At 31.5% G+C, this 17,828-nt stretch overlaps 1 protein-coding gene across 1 annotated transcript; it reads left to right on the forward strand.

The window, feature by feature from the left end:
* The first annotated feature begins 6,142 nt into the window (after positions 1–6,142).
* On the forward strand, positions 6,143–9,366 carry LOC129903186 (cytochrome P450 81Q32-like). The gene is made up of 3 exons (XM_055978689.1): positions 6,143–6,843; positions 7,241–7,583; positions 8,614–9,366. Exons 1-3 carry the CDS (start codon positions 6,272–6,274, stop codon positions 9,232–9,234), a joined length of 1,536 nt encoding a protein of 511 aa, XP_055834664.1. The 5' UTR covers positions 6,143–6,271; the 3' UTR covers positions 9,235–9,366.
* Positions 9,367–17,828: the final 8,462 nt, after the last annotated feature.

Consider the following 17,828-nt stretch of genomic DNA (forward strand, 5'->3'; position numbering starts at 1 on the left):
ACAATATTTATCTAATTAGATAGTTTTTCTTAAAAATATGAATATTAAATTCGATCGACTATTTGTGTAAAAATCCTAATTCAAGTGTTTGGTCTTTTGTTCTGCTTTGGTGAGAATAGGTGGGCTTCTCCTTTACTATTGGGCTTCCACCCATGCAATAGCCCAAAAACATAAGCATGCCTTAGGAAACTTTTCATTTTGTGACAAGATCTCTGCTGCACCATAGATAACCAACCCATATTAGTATTACAAAAAAAATAAAAATTTATTAGCTTTTGGATTGTAATTCTTAAAAAAACTTTGTATACTTTTAATGAAAAGCTTAAATCGTTCACTTGGAAAAGAGAAGTGGTAAAACTATTTTGTAACAAAAAATTACTATTTGATTAAGTATTATAGTACGCTGTACCAAAGAAGTTACTATTTAACTTTGCCTAATGAATAGTATCATCATATAGAATGTCTCTTTTGTTTGACTTCAAGTGATACTCAGAAAAAGTTTAGCAATTTTTTGGTTACAAAGGTTGATTTAATGGACTTTCATGATATTTAAGTTAACTAATTTCTTATAAAAATAATTTAATGATTTAGTGGACTTTTGTGATTTTTAAAAACTCTACTTGTAAGATAAAGGTAAATTTTGCATATATGTCATTTGCGTTAGACCCTACTTATGAAATCAAACTAGATATGTTGTTATTTTTAGATAAAATGAAAGTTGCATGATTATATTCCGTTTATTTTTATTTGTTTGTCTGATTTTGACTTGATACGAATGTTTAAGAATGTACAAAAGTTTTTCGAATCTTGTGGTCTTAAATTATAGATATGTTGAATGTATCAAAATATCTTTTAAGTTTATGATCTTAAACATGTTACCTGGTATGTTGAAATTAAAGACTTTATATATATTTAAAAAAAATTAACTAAAAAGAAATGTTAGAGAAATAAATTGAAACCGAGAAAGTATACTTGGAAACAAGCCGTTCACCATTCTTTGCCCACTTTAGTATCACTAGACTAGACACCAGAGGACACTTCCAAGATTTTTGACCTTGACTTTAGATTTTGTTTACCAAAAAAATATTTTAAAAAAAGACTTAGATTTGGTGAAATAGTGACGAGTCCTTTCATTTTTTTTCCTCATCCCTAATTCATCTTAAAGAAAAGTATAAAGAATTAAAGATCATGCACATCAGTACATCTTTGAAATTGTTGATCAAACCTTGGAACCTAATAATAATAATAACAACATATTCAGTATAAAATTTAAAATTAAATGACAAGTTTTATTTGTTTTTTTTTTTAAATTTAAGCAAATCTAGAATTTAAAGTTTATGGTGAGTAGGGATGGAGCCAGCTTATGGTCAAGGAGTTCATACGAATCCTTTTTGGTGAAAAATTATATTTTCTCCGTTCCATTTTATATGATGTAGTTTGACTTGACGCGAATTTTTTTTAAAAAAAGAAAGACTTTTGAAACATGTGGTCTAAAATAAGTGATAGATGTTTGTGTAACGTTATATCATTTCATTAAGGATAAAATTGTCATTTTAAAGTTAAATTATTATTAAATATAAAAATGTATTATTATTTTTGGGACTGATTAAAATAAAAAGTGAGTTATATAAATTGTGACAGAAAGAATACTATTTATACATAGTTGATTTTTATTTTTTTAATATATAATTGATGTCAAACTTTTTTCGGTTAGTACAAAATTTTAAATTTCTTTATGAAAATTTTGGCTCCGCCTAGATGGTCTTAGGGGATTTGAACAATTGTCAAGGAAGGCACAACAATGCTTAATAGGATTCCACCTTTACCATTAAACCAATAACCCATTTTATACTAAGTTCCCACCTAGAAACTCATTATATGTGTAAGATTCTCAATATAAATACAATACTCAAGTTCACTTGAAAAATAAGTTAGAGTTAAAAAATTTCGTGAGGAAGGTTCATAGAACATGATAGACCCACCTTTTCATAAGTTCATTTGATAAGGTATTGCTTTTCAACAATTCATCCTTCTAGAAAAGAAGTGATAGAAGCAAAAGAAAAAGGCAAGTGTGGAAGGAATTTTTGGGTCACTTTAACGCATTGAGAAAATAAAATAAAGCGTAGTGATTAATCTATTGACTTTGAAATTGATCAATCTACTGTTTTTGGCTCATTTCTGATGTTAATTTCCATGTTTTTACACACAAAAAATGGTGGGTTCCTACCTAGGATTGGACCCTTAAGTTTGGGATGACCGCTGTATTAGAGTAGTTCAAATTTTAAATTTACTGAATTCAATTTTTGAAAGCTGAATAGGTTTCAATACATATATTCGTACTCCGCATTAAAAATATTGAGTTCAGCTGATCCGACTAATCGTACTTTATATCCGTTACTACCTAGAGTTTAATTCTTTTCGTCGCAGACTTATTTGACGTTAGCGTGCAAACATATATATTGCGGCCTTATTTATTTATATTTTTTCTGGACAGCAAACAATTTTTAAAGTAAAATAGAAATCCCTCGTTTCTGATTTTTATCATCTATTTTAATATAATACTCCTCAATTTATTTGATTCACATCTTTAACAACTGTTACTTCCTTTTCAGATTTAATTATACCAGTTCAATTCTAGAATGTTTAATTAAATTAATTATTATTATGTGTGAGAAAATCCAGTCAAATCGTAGAGGACTATGCGCAATACAATTTTTCCAAAAAGAATAGGATGACAATGGGAAGGTGCGGTTGTGAGGTGGCGAGGGTTATAATATTTGCGTGGCAGTGCGGATTAGAACTTTTACGGAGTGGGACGGGTAGAGATTTATTTTTGGAAAAAATATGTGGAGCAGGGCCGAAAGACTGCGTCCAAAGTTATTGTCACGAAAGAAGGTAATTTTTTTAAAAATTTTTCTTAAGCATTTTAACACTTACAATTTTTGAATTTAATTTCCCACATGATGACTTTCTTTAATTTCTACATTTGGTATGGATAAAAGAAAAGGCAGAAATGGAGAAAGAAGATAAAAAATAAAAAATAAAACTGGGAAATAAGTAGAGCTGTTAAAATAGGCTGATTCTAAAGAGCTAGCGAGTTAAATCAATTAGGATAGGTTGACTTTTTTAATTAAACGGCCTATAAAATAGCAGTCCAATCCAGCCCTAATCGGGCTACGAATTGAGACGGGTTGACTTTTCAATCAAAAGATGAACAATATTGGCTTTCCAGAAATAATATTGAACATTGATGAATACAAAACTAATACGTCAAAAATTCGCATGTCGGTGATTTGCACATACTTTAGTGGATCATACTTACAAAACAATATAATAGGCAAGATCCAACAATCAACATTCATAGAATTCATCAGAACAACATACATTACATGATCATTTTTTTTATAAACTAGACAAGAAAGGAGAAATGAAAAATTAGGTATAAACACAAAAGTAAAGAGGTCGAAGATTCATAGTTATAATAACTTCAATTGCTTAGTTGTTGAAAATTTAGTAAAACAAACGCTACTTAAAATATATATAATAAATATTTTAAAAATTAATGACTCACGCGCTGGCCTGAGGCTCGCGAATTGAGCCTATGAGGCTGGCGGGTCAAATGAAGCTGGACTAAAAAATTTCATTCCTAAATGGATTAAATTTTTTTAGCCCAATCCCATTTAATTTTAGGGTTAGATTAAATCGGCCTCACGGGTGAAAACCCATTTTGACACCTCTAGCAATAAGCAATCTTTTGATTCTCTCGTGCTGGAACGATTCCATTTTGTTCACTCATCTCTGCGCATGTATTTGTTTGCAGCAAAAGAATGTTGAAGCTCTTCGGAGCGGGTATATGCAGGTCGGGTTAATGCGGGGTGGAGCACAACGGAGAAAAAATAAAGAGTTATGCTAATGCTATGCTATGCGAGGCGGGGAAGGGCAAAATCTATGTGGATTTATGCAGGTTTAACCCCCCCCCCCCCCCCCACAGCTCCATTGCCATCTCTAAAAAAAATGGAAACTTCCATTATTCAAGGGCAGCGACTGTGACGGTTTGCTCGTTCAAATGGTCAGGTTGAGTTAAATTTAGATAAATTAAAATAGATTGAGTTAATAAATAATTTGTTTAAAAGTTATTTCAGTTGAATTAAATTGAATTAAAATTAATGGTCTAAAGAGCGAATCATAATTTAACCCATTTAATTTTTACTAACTTTTTAAAATTTTTGTTTGTTTGATCTTTTTATAATGTTTTAGTACTTTATAAAATTATTATTTTTCTTTATTATGACTATATATAACATGTAAAAAAAAATTGCTAAGATTTTTTATGAGACATTTAATTTTTAATTGTCTAAAATAAATAAATTGAACTTATAAATGAGTGGATTAGTACTAGCGAGACATGCAATCCATGTTATGTCTAAAATTTCCTGAGAGCACAATCCATGTTATGTCTAAAATTTCTTGATTCTCTCACTTTTTTGTGATTCGAATCCACAATCTTAAAATCAAAGATAAAAGAATGAACACCACCACCTACCTGTCTAATAAAAAAATAAAGACCACAACATTTAATGCAATAATAATTATAAAAATTATTTTACAATAAAGAAGGACCACCAAAATATCTCATCAACGTAAGGACGATTAGCTGACAACTTTTATTGCATACTAAAGTTTTCTTTGGGTCGTCTATATAGAAGTCGGAAATTAAAGAGCCTAAAAATAGATGTGGTGGCTAGTAATCATAAAAATTGATAATCGTCTAACGTTCGTGATTTAAGGACACACAAATTATAACGATCAGATGATAAATCTTAGAAAATGTGTTTGTGGGAATTTCACTTTTCACGATGATATATATTTACATGTTGTATTGTTAAATACTTGATTATGTGACTATTGAAGAGGATCACAAATTCTTCGGGAACAATTGCAGTTTCTACTTATTTTGATCAGCCACGGGTGTGTTCCCGATCTTGCAACTCCAAGACCAGGCGAGTCAACCTCATGGGTCCGGATGAGCTCATGTGTTGGGACCGGTGTCATCATTGTTGTGTCATATCTAATATGTCTTCAATCTCCACGTGTCGATTGTCCATTGATTCATCTCGCTGTCAAATCCGAGTTTTAACCCATACAATCGTCGGGTGCTTATATTTATTACAGTTAAGTGATATAATAAGATGTGAATGCATAGTAATTAACTATAGATAAATAATATAAATCTACGTTCAAACACATGTCAAACATTTATTGGCTTAATGTAAATACCGAGCGTAAGAAATTTTTTACCCCCATTTAATGATTTAAAATATGGTGGATAATATGCCTGATATTTTTCCATATGCTAATATGCAAAAGCTACGTAATGAGTATGTTTTTTCCCGCAGTTTTCGCATCTAGAAAAATATACAAATATGACAGATTGCAAGAGTAAAGAAATGATGAAGATCTAAGGACTAGATGAATATGTCTGATATGTTTACTTAAAAATCAGGACAATTACTTGGCATCCCTACTTTAATGGATAGAGATTCATTGGAATTGGTTTTGTGCTATAAAGTCTATATATTTTATTGCTATTGCCTGTTATTTTGATAAAATATTGCTAAGAATTTGTAATATTTTCTTCAACCTTGTATAGTATACTCTATTCGTAATTGACATCATTTTACTTGACACGATATTTAGAACAAAAAAAACTTTTAAAACTTGTGATATGAAGCCATCCTTAGATATTTATGTGATTATAAATTATTTCATAAAAGACAAAAAAGATTTTAAATTTAAATTATTTTTAATTATATTAAGATCACATTCTTTTATAAACAAACTAAAAGATGTTTGAATTGACTTTTTAAAAGTGGTTTATGAGTTAAAAGCTATAAGCCAGGAACCCCAACTTTAGCTTTCTGTTTTTTCTTTACCTTTTCAGCTTTAAAAAAGTGGTTAAAATTAATTTTTGTGTTGTCAAAACTAAAAAAATAATTAAAAATTAAAAACCAATAAAAATAAGTTAATCCAAGAAAGGGCATCAAGCTGACAAATAATAAATAGTTATTTCTCTTTTAAGATGTTAGGCAATGCGAATTCAAATGTTTAAAATTGAAAGAAAAGTCAAGGACATTGGTAAAAAATAACTGACCCCATAATCCATGCTCACAAGCCTTCCATTTAAACCCCAAGAAACAATATAAATTCAAATCAACAATATGCTCCCAATTGCCAACCACACAAATAAAGCAAATTCACTTTCCCATTCACAATGAATCACACGTTTACTCCATTTTTATATGCTCCTCTGCTATTAGCTCTCTACATTATCACCAAGCATTTCTTACGCAAATTGCGAAATCATCCACCAGCTCCCTTTCTAACTTTCCCAATTATTGGCCATCTTTATCTCTTCAAAAAACCACTTCAACGTTCCTTGGCCAAAATCTCCGATCGACATGGTCCTGTTCTTCTCCTCCAATTCGGTTCTCGAAAAGTCCTTTTGGTTTCATCGCCGGCGGCAGCTGAAGAGTGTTTAACGAAGAACGATATTGTTTTCGCGAATCGCCCTCATTTAATGGCCGGGAAACATCTGGGTTATAATTTTACTTCGTTGGCTTGGAGTTCTTATGGAGATCATTGGAGAAATCTGCGGAGGATTACTTCGGTTGAGATGTTTTCCACTCATCGTCTTCAAATGCTTCACGGAATTCGCGTGGATGAAGTGAAATCTATGGTTAGGAGGATTAATTCCTCCACTATGGCTGAGAAATCTGTGGATATGAAGTCTATGTTTTTTGAGCTGATGTTGAATGTCATGATGAGGACAATTGCCGGAAAAAGGTAGATGAATCAAAATTTGATTTAAGGTGGAAGTTCAATTTTTTTTTTCACTCCATCACTAGTAACGAGTGATGATGAGACTCTAAAGATAGACCGTAACCCACTCTAACACCTCTTTCATGTTTAGATCTGATTAAAACATGGATCGGAAGTTCAAATAGGATGGCCCTGGCTATTATATCATGTAAATATATGGTATCTGATCTAACTCAATTCTAAAAATTATTTCAAGAGAGAAAATTGCTCAAGTCGATATAAATAAACCATCCATCCATGGGATTGTAACCCACATATTTGTATATTTTGATGTCATATTAAATTGTGTGACTATTTTTTCTTAGTTTGAATTTTGAACTGTAAGAGAAAATATATTTTTACTTAATTATATTTTCGACAGATATTATGGAGAAAATGTGGAGGACATCGAAGAAGCTACTAGATTCAGAGAAATGGTGCAGGAGACTTTCAGGATCGGCGGCGCGACGAATGTAGGGGACTTTCTGCCGGCGTTGAAGCTGTTGGTGAGGAAATTGGAGAAAAGCTTAGTTATGTTGCAACAGAATAGAGACGAGTTTATGCAGGAACTGATCAAAGATTGCAGAAAGAGAATGGAGAAGGAAGGAACTGTTACTGATTCAGAGATTCAAGGGAAGAAGAAATCATTGATTGAAGTATTGTTAACACTGCAAGAAAAGGAACCGGAATATTACAAAGATGAAATCATCAGAAGCCTTATGCTTGTAAGTTACTTCAATTCTGCATTAATCCTTAATTTTGCATTAACCCGGAATAAACCCGCAAGCTCGTCCTACTGGACTCACCTAATACGGTTAAGAATAACAACTGCGGATTTTCTTGGAGTGTTCCAAAAGAAAATAAATTGATTAATATGCTATAATTCATGGTTTGATCAATAAGTTAGTACAAAGTTGAATGCCAATTTGGAGACTCCCATGGATGAAGACCTACCACTGGTCAAACTATATGCGTTTAAAAAAGGAAAAGAAAAATAGATAGATAGAGAAAGAGTAATGTTCATAATAAGTAAAATTAGTTACCTAAAAAAATATAAGATAAAAGAACTTTCTACAATAGGTTAAATACTTTAATAGTACGAAGTACAAAATTCTTTATTCGAGTGCCTATAACTCAATAAGTAAAATCCAATTAAAAATGGAAAGTAAATCATTGTATTAAAAGTACTGTGGCGAAAATACTGTAATTTCAATTTGGAAAGATAGGATTTGGTGTACCAAATGTAACGTATTTTCAATTTGATTTGTAGCCTATTAGATGAGTATTAGTCAAATATTCCCTTAAAAGATAATAGATTAAGCGCAAATGACGCCACTAATATATGGTCCTTGTTTATATTACTCACATATATCGCCACGTTACTATAAGGTAGTCCTTGAGCTAGTGTACAGTATTACTGCTCAGTGCTCACCACTCAAAATATTTGAACTTTACTTTTTTGACTTAGAAATAAACATGGATTGGCTGTATTTGGTTGTTGCATCAATTTGAATTAAATACTTTTAGGGTCCAAAACAATTGTGTCCCATTTATTGTATGAAAATATCTCATCAAAATTCCTATGATTTTTCTCATTTAAAATTTGAAGTATGTTCATCTAGATCTAAAATATAATTAAATACTTAAAAAATAAGCTCAATAAACTCCAAACTCTCTTAGTGAAAAATATTTATCTTTCATGTTGTTACTTTATACTGGCGGTGCATAAAACTTAAAATCTTTTGATATTTGTAGGTACTATTATCAGCAGGGACTGATACTTCAGTTGGGACAATGGAATGGGCTTTATCTCTGATGTTAAACCATCCTGAAACACTGAAGAAGGCACAAGCTGAAATCGACGAACGTATAGGACATGAACGTCTAATCGACGAGTCAGACATAAACAACCTACCTTACCTACGTTGCATTATAAACGAGACGTTCAGAATGTACCCTGCAGGACCTCTGTTAGTCCCCCACGAGTCGTCTGAGGAGACCACCGTGGGAGGCTACCGTGTACCTGGAGGTACAATGTTGATTGTGAATTTATGGGCTATACACAATGATCCTAAGCTTTGGGATGAACCAAAAAAGTTTAAACCAGAAAGATTTGAAGGACTAGAAGGTGTAAGAGATGGGTACAAAATGATGCCTTTTGGTTCTGGAAGAAGGAGTTGTCCTGGAGAAGGATTGGCTGTTAAAATGGTTGCATTGTCATTGGGATGTATTATTCAGTGCTTCGATTGGCGACGGATTGGCGATGAATTGGTTGATATGACTGAAGGAACTGGACTCACCTTGCCTAAAGCTCAACCTTTGGTGGCTAAGTGTAGCCCACGACCCATAATGGCTAATCTTCTTTCTCAGATTTGAACACAATTCGTCTCGAATGACATGACCAAACTAGGATATTATTCATATTGGTCATCTATGTCAATGTATCAATTTTGAATCATTTTATATCTCAATGTACTCCTTGGCCCTTGCTTCTTAGTAAATTAAAATTGGCACTTCAAAAAAAGAAAAAGAAAAAGGAAAAGTATCTCTTGGTCTCTTTCAATTTAAATGATTTGACTAGGAGGGGAAGTTTGATTCTTAAAACAAAGGTGGAGAGTATAACTTATTTTCACTCATTCCTGCAGTAATGACCCTTCTCTTGCCTCTCTTTGTTTAGCTTCAACAACCTTATCAATCTGACAAGGAAAAAAAAAAAGCCGGGGAAAACACTTTTTAATAAATAATTATCGATTTTAGCGATAATTTTTATTTATTACCATCTATAGCAATACATAATAATATTATGAGATATCTGTCATATATTACCTCAATCTATTACCAAATTCTCAATTATACACTTATACTTTAAGAGAGTCCTCCTATTAACCCCCTGATTTTTTTAAAAACAGAATATATACCACTCTAAAACCGACAACCATATTCTCAACATGTAGTGATGTACACTCGCTGCCAGCTGTCATTTTAAATTATTTTTTATATTTATTTTTCTCTCTGTATCCAATTTTTCATTAATTACAAAGAGATCTTTATTCTTACTTTATTTCTTTTTTTTTTCTCTTTTGTTTTTCATTCCATTCTTCATTTTTATTTTTTCATCACTTTATACCATTCTTCAAGCACTTTAACGAGCTTAATTACCCGTCTCTTTTCCTCTTATTTTTTTTTGTGTTCCTTCTTTGTCTTCATCACACTAAATTTGCAATACTTTATTTACGAGTTGCCGATGGTTAAATTCTTGGGTCTTCACCAAACAATAATACAAATTGAAGATAAGATCTGAAGGTTGATGAATGTTACTGATCCAAAATTTATATAGAATAACTAAAAGAAAAGAGAAAAAAAAATTCATTGAAATTTCTTTTCCAGCGAGGAGGTAGATTAATGGTATTGATTTTGATCTAATATGAGATTGATAAAATAAAAAAAAATGGATGAAGATCCATATCATATACCCATAACTCATTTTTAGCTTACTTTATGAAATTCTTGATCAAAAAAATTGTTTTACAGTCATGATGGTTTTAATTAACTGAATTTCTTTGATAATTTTTTTAAAAAGACTTTAGTAATTAAATGAATTTTATGATGGAAGGTGTCCAATAAATTTATTTTTTAAAATTTATTTTCCATTCTTTCTTCTTCTGTTTTTTTTGTCTTTTTTTTGTGCAATTTTTTTTGAAGCAGTGAAACTAATGACAATTTGATTTTTTCGATAACATGAGTAATTATTTTAATAATTATTTGATGATTTTAATAGTGATTTGTAGTATTAGTGGTGGATAATGGTAAGGCAAATCAAGAAGAAATTATTATAAGATGATGAGTTGATGAGGTTGTTGTGGTGGTTCAAGGTGGAGGAGATGGTAGTGGGTGAGTGTTGAGTTGAGGAGAAAGAGAGGACAAAAAGAAAAAAGAAAAAAAACGTAAGGAGAAGAAAATAAAAGAGAAAAGTAAAAAAAATTATGTTTAACAAAAAGTCAAATGTATTTTAAAAATATTTTATAAAAAATTAAAAGTAAGATGAAAAATAAGGACAAAAGGGAAAAATAAAGTTTTAAGATTTGTTTTTGGTCTTCATTCTCTTAAAGAGAGTAAATACACTCACCTTGCCACATAAATATTTAGGGAGGTGATAATTTCAATAAGATGAAGTTTGAGTGTGTAGTTGGAAATCCGATTATAGCTTGGGGGGCTTTTGGCTATTTTCTCAAAGTGTGATAAATATATTATCCATGAATAAAACTAGTATTATATGAGTTTTTTATAAATTATTTTCGTTAATATGTATTAAAATTGTATTAAAACTGTATTATAAATGTATTATAAGTGTCTAGTGAAAAAATTATTATTATTAAATGACAAATATTTTAGTATATTTATGTATTCAATAGAAGGGCTAACTTTAGACGTTTTGGGCTAAATTCCCTCCTCCCTGTAGCTTTTGAAGAAAATTTTAGAAGTTTATTTTTTCAATTTTCCATATTGACAACGAAACCTGATCTTGTTTGGATTGAGGCATAATTGTATTCTTCTGCCTAGTATTCAGACTGAGTCCAAGATGACTGGTCGGAATGATCTTTTGTGTTTCTCATAGAATGCTTTACTAAAAATGATTTATCATTTTTGCCAATTGCCCTGATTTTCTCAGTTGTAGCCAGGGAAGAACAAAACTGTCATGGAAATCTTGCTAGATTTACAGAAAACAGACCCCGAATTCTATGCAGATGAAACTATTTGAAACCTAATGTTGTCAAGAAAATATCAGACACATCCACATAATTTCTAGACTGTTTTGGACTGTTTTTCCTTTAAGCCTAGGGTTATCGGAAACAACCTCTATATCTCCGAGGTAGGGTAAGGTCTGCGTACACCCTATTCTTACTAGACTCCATTTTGTGGGACTACACTGGATATGTTGTTGTATATGAAGATCCCCTGAGATTATTCTCGACAACTTTACATGCTTTTGCTTGCATGTGAAAAGATCTTTTTATAACCATTGTTAAAGAACATTCATTTTCTTTGCTGGTACTATGAGTAAGATTTTTGATAGAACGACATGTTTAGAGGAACTCTAGTTACTTACTGAGATTGCTACATAGTATAGGCAGTCTATTAATTCTACTTATGCTTTCCCCTGGATATAGATCTTGAAATGAATTTATTTTGGATCTTTCAAGCTCATTGACTCTTTAGAGTGCCTTTGCTTCTGTTGATATCTAGTGTTCCTTTGGTTGTGACAAGTCTATATGCAGGCATGTCATACTCTAAGCTGGATCAGACACTTCGTCTGTAACACTAAAATAGTCTTTTTCACACCTGCTTAACAATCCAGAAATTTTAAACAAGACACAGGCTGAAATTGATAAACATGTTGGACAGGACCACCTAACTAATGAATCCGGTTTGGCTCAACTTCCTTACAACGGATGCATCATCAATGAGACATTGTGGATGCATCCAGCAGCCCCTTTACTTGCACCTCACTTTTCATCAGAAGAGTGTGAGGTTGCAGTGGGAAAATCCCGACCACGGGATCATTAATATGTGCAAAGGAACTGCATTCACAATTTCACAAAAGGTTTAGCCTCTATTGGCAAAATGTTCTCCACGATCAAATATGATCAAACTTCTTTCTGAACTATGATTCTGGCCATAATTGTACCCCATTATTTCCAAACCAAAAAGCATTTTCAAATTCCGACTTCTTTATTCTTTCGTTCAAGTGAGTTTGGTGAGGAAATATAATGACAAGTACGAGAAACAGTGGCAGATAGTGGCAAAATTTATGTGCACAAATAATTTATACCTGCAAAATATGTACCCGCACAAAGCAGAGATAACAAAGAAATGTACCTTCCATTGCCTTGTCATGTGGGGACATGAACTCATAACAAAGAAACGTAGGTTCAGTTCCTAGATCACCAACTATAGCCTCCGCTCTGTTCTGTGTAAAGTATTGTACACCAAGGACAACACAAAAAAAGAAACGAAAATGAACTCCTAATAATTAAGCATGAAAATAGTAGCTTATGGAACTCCATACAACAGAATGACATGAAAGTAACCATAATACTGCAAGTGTCCGTATGTTGACAAGATGCATGATCAAACTTTACCTAGTCTTAAAACTTGTATACAAGAGGTATGCATGCATATACTCAAAAGACTCGTCTGCTAGTATCAAATTATGGATAATAAAGCATCTTTAACAGAGAGCCCGTTATCAGAAGAGAATCCGTGAATTTAAAAATTTGAATCGCTGATTAGTTCAGGAGGAGCATAGGCAATGTTGACCAAACGACCACAGCAATTTATAATGCATCTTGGAAGGCAAATACCAGAACTGTTTCACAAAATAATAGAAGAACAGGGTAGTCCAAGTGTATAAAGTGACCAAGAAGACATTTAGATCCAAACTCTCGACTTCACAGTTTGAATTGTAACTTCTTGACCACAAAGTTGTGTGCTTAGAGATGAATATAAGATAATCATATGTTTAATTTTCATCCTCGAATAACTATTGTGCCTCTTCTTTCTCAAATTTGATTTGCATTCATCTGCCTAGTACTCAAGACTGGTCAGGCAAAAGTAAAACCAAAAAAGAGTTGAAGAAGATTAGTCACGGTAATCTTTCATGTGAAAATTCAAGGTGTTCCTTCCTAATTCTCATCCCTTTAAATTAATAGAGAGTAACATGTTACTTGTACATTTGTTTATAATCACCGGTTGTACTCGGAGCTAGCATGTTTCCACTGACAAAGTATAAATGAAATGACTCTTTGGACTTTGCTTCACAGCAGGATTTGCATATCTGGTTAGACATATCTCTCCTGTTAAACTTCTTCTAAAGCGAATAAGAGTTAAGTAATTAGCAGAAAGTCCTTAATGTAATGGCCCCTTCCATGTTATCTCACGCTAAGCTTATTTAGAATGTTTCTATAAGTAAAAATACTTTCCTTTATATGAATTTGGTCAAGAAAAAAGGGAGAAATAAGATAAACAATACTACCATAAAAGCCAGCAGACCCTGAATTCGGCTGTCTCATATTGAATGGATTACGTTCCTATCAGCCAGTGACAATACACAAACAAACAATAAAGGTTTAAAGAGAGAAACTATAAGATGTATCATATCATATACCATATATATAAAACGTCTAAATCAAAATGTAAAAGCAAGAAAATGCCATTGCTCCCGGAAGATCCAAATGGCCTTGCGTCTTTCCCTGCGTCAACAACTAATCAATGACACAATCAATTCAAAGGCGGCCGTATTTTGGGGAGGTTCAATTTGTTAGCATTTAATTTAATTCCTTCTTGTTAAGTTCAGTAAGGACAGCTTATAAAAAGTTTAAGTTTGAAAACTAACAAAAATGATCATGTATTAAACAAATACCTGGCCTAAAAAAGACTTGTTGCTAAATTTAGCTAATCAAAGTTAGATGTTTTAAAAGATTTTAGTCTAAGCTGCAAGGATCTTAAATCAAGCTAGCATAGTTAAATCTTGATAAATTATCAGACATAATACTGATCATCTTTATCCTTTCTGAATGGAGAGTCTTTATATCTACTTCCTAGTCCTGTTCTTTGTTCTTTATATCATCAATCACCAATTTTATTCACAAGCTATAAAACCTTCCCTCAACCTGTTGGGTAAATCTTTCCACAAGGACTTTTGATGTTTGTGTGGTGCCCAGACCAGCTTGCGTGCTTTCCACATAGCCTTATTCAAAACTTCAAATCATTATGGACGAGTTATCTTTCTACATTATGGCTCTAGGTCTTTCTTCCTTGTTTCATCACCTTGAGCAGCATAATACTCCCTCAAATTCAATTTAGCCGTCTTAGTTTGACTGGACACATAGTTTAAAGAATAACTTTTGAATCTTGTAGGCTTTAACAACAACATACTCAATGTAATCCCACAAAATATGGTTTAGGGATACATAAGAGTCTGTGGACTTAAACTAAAGATATGTTTAATGTACCAATACGACCTTTAATCTTGTGGAAGGTTGGAACTAAAGAGTTGCAAAATTTGGAAAGAGACAATCTTTTATTAAACAGACCAAAAGGAAAGTAAGACAAACTAATTGAAGCTGAGGGAGTAATACTTATGTAAAGAATGATATCATCTTTGCCAATATTTATTATTGGGTCATATCTTACATAATCAACAACTTTGTCAACAAGAAAACAGAGAAAGAATCATGATAGTGATTTTTAATAAAGCTACGAGAAACAAATCCTGAGTAATTACACAGATAATTTCATGACAAGTATTATTATGATGCTAAGAATTAAAGCAATTCATAATAAATAAGCAATTTTACCAATTTGATATGTTATTTGGCAGACGCCTTTGAAGTAACACCTCAGGCGGAGTGGACAATGCCTCATTTGCTAAACAATTCTGGAATTACATCACTTTCATTTCGTCAAATTAATAAGGGCATTGCAGTAAGCTCCCTTCATGCGCGGGATTTAAAAAAGGGCCGGATATAATGATGGGTTTGATTTGAATCGATTTATTGGTCAAACTTAAAATCTAATCAATTGAATCGATTTTTAAATTATAAAATTAAATCAAATATAATATATCTTCATCAGTTTCTATTTGATTCGATTCAATTATTTGGTTAAAAATCATACACAAAAATGGAAAAAATGATTCTTCAAAAAAAGGAATAATTAGAACGGCTGGCATTACTGAATTTACTATTAAGAAAACTTCAAAATTCACCACTTTAGCCTAGACAAAAAAGAGATAGTGACATTTCTAGTCCCACCAAAAACTGTCATAAATACTCATATACATGAAACCAATAAGATAAATGCTCTCGTCTCAGGTGTTTTTTTTCATTCATAAATAAATTATAACTAATTTTTTTATGAAAAAATATATAAGGTATTTAAAATTGTTCATAAAAATAATATATTATGTATGTATAATTATAAAATATATGTATATAATTTTATCGGTTCGATTTGGTTATTTCTTTGATTTTTTTGAATAAAATCAAATCAAATATTATCGATTTTTAAAATGTAAAACCAAATTAAACCAAACCCAAATAAAATCTATTTAGTTATCGATTTGGTTTTATTTTTTGGTTTGACCAGGTTTTATTCAACGGAGAAGGGCATAAAATGCCCCTTAACTATTTGAATTGGTACAAAACTACCATCCGTCCACCTTTCGACTCCTTAATACACATGGCGTCAATCTTTTGACTAAAAAATACCCTTATTTCTAACGGTCCACATTCATTAGGTGGATGAGAGGGCAATATTCTACCAAATCCCATTGTTTAAGGGTATTTTAGGCCCTAATCCGTTAAAATAATTTGCAATTACTTAATATATGAGCTCTACTAAGATTGACCTGATTTTGAATTTCATGGTAAAATCACCTTTCCCTCTTCTTCATTTCCTCTCTCTTAAACTTCTTCTTAGATCTTTCCATCATTTTAAATTTTAATTTTTTTAAACTTATGGCAAAATAAGGGAGAAAAAAAAAGAGGAAAAATAATGAGGACATTCATATAGAAATAATTAGTTCAATAAAAGATAATTTAATAGCATCTTTTCTTTTGTGTGTACCCAAAATTCAAAATAAACGAATAAAAAACAATAATTTTTCCTATCCCCACCCCTACCCTACCATGATAATAATATAAATTAAAAGAATATAAACATATAGGTTCATTTCAAGTTTGAGACTCTCAATCCTAATTAAGAATAGAGATTTTTTTTTTTTAAAAAAATGGAATGGACAAGACAATTGGATAATTAATAGAAAATTATATGTTAATAAAAAATAATAATCTTTTTTAATTAGATGGACATTTAGATGCGAATATTAGATGGATCCCAGTTATGAGTTGGGTTATAATAAATTGGGTATTAATTTAATAGGCCAATAGAAAAATATCATGAAATTAATAATTTTTTTAAATATTATTTTCAAGCGTATCAAGTCAAAATATGAATTATATGTGATTTGTGTTATTTATTTGAGAAGGATTTAAATTTGGACTAATCAGATTAGACAACATAGTAAATAAATATTTAATAATTTACTTTAGGAAAACTATTACACTGAGAGCAAATATGAGCCAAAGGGTTAACATCAAGGGTATTTTTGACCCAAAAGGGTGACATCAAGGGTATTTGTGAGCAGAAAGATAGATGGATGGTAGTTTTGTACCAATTCTAATAATTAAAAAAATAGAGGAGGGCTTGAACGTGGAGCGTGGGGTGGGGTGAGGGTGGGAGGTGAAGAAGAAGAAAGAAAGAAAATTAGGGGAGGGGCTAGAAAGTGGGGTGGGTAGGGTGGAAAAAAGTCAAAAAGTAAGAGAGAGAAAAAAGAATAAAGAAAAAATTAAAATTTTAAAAAATATTTTAATTTAAATTAACACATTTCAAGTAATAATTGGTGCGTGACATTACTTCTTTTTTCAAAAAAATGGGGCTTATCAAAAAATGAGGCAATAATATTATTTTAAAATTATTTAGGGGGGGCATAAGACGCTCGCAAAATTAAGATGTCTTTTTGTAAAAACGAAATAACTTCAATAATGGCTTTATGTCTTTTCTCTAAATAATACTTGCACTCCATGCTAGCAAGTTAGTAATCATCAACTATCCACAAAAGGAGTCTTTTCTATAGTTGGAGAGGTTGTTGAATTAATTAAACATAAGAGATATAAACTTAAAGAGTAACATATGAAGTACAACAACAACAATCTAATGGAATCTCATAAGTGGGGTCTGGGAAAGGTAGGATGTACGCAGACCTTATCACTATTTCATGGAGATAGAAAGGTTATTTCCGAAAGACCCTCGACTCGAAAGTCACAGTTCTAAGAACGAGTGAAAAAAATAATATATATAGCATAAATAAAAAAAATGAATAAAAATAAAAATAAATAAATAAAAAGTAA

This window comes from Solanum dulcamara, chromosome 9 (genome assembly GCF_947179165.1).
Source record: "Solanum dulcamara chromosome 9, daSolDulc1.2, whole genome shotgun sequence".
Classification (NCBI taxonomy): Eukaryota; Viridiplantae; Streptophyta; class Magnoliopsida; order Solanales; family Solanaceae; genus Solanum; species Solanum dulcamara.

Excerpts from the sequence above, each read along its gene's own strand:
- LOC129903186 (XM_055978689.1), top strand. The coding sequence starts at position 6,272 with ATGAATCACACGTTTACTCCATTTTTATATGCTCCTCTGCTATTAGCT. Across the intron at positions 6,844-7,240 it reads AGGACAATTGCCGGAAAAAG|ATATTATGGAGAAAATGTGG; the intron begins GTAGATGAATCA and ends TATTTTCGACAG. Across the intron at positions 7,584-8,613 it reads TCATCAGAAGCCTTATGCTT|GTACTATTATCAGCAGGGAC; the intron begins GTAAGTTACTTC and ends TGATATTTGTAG.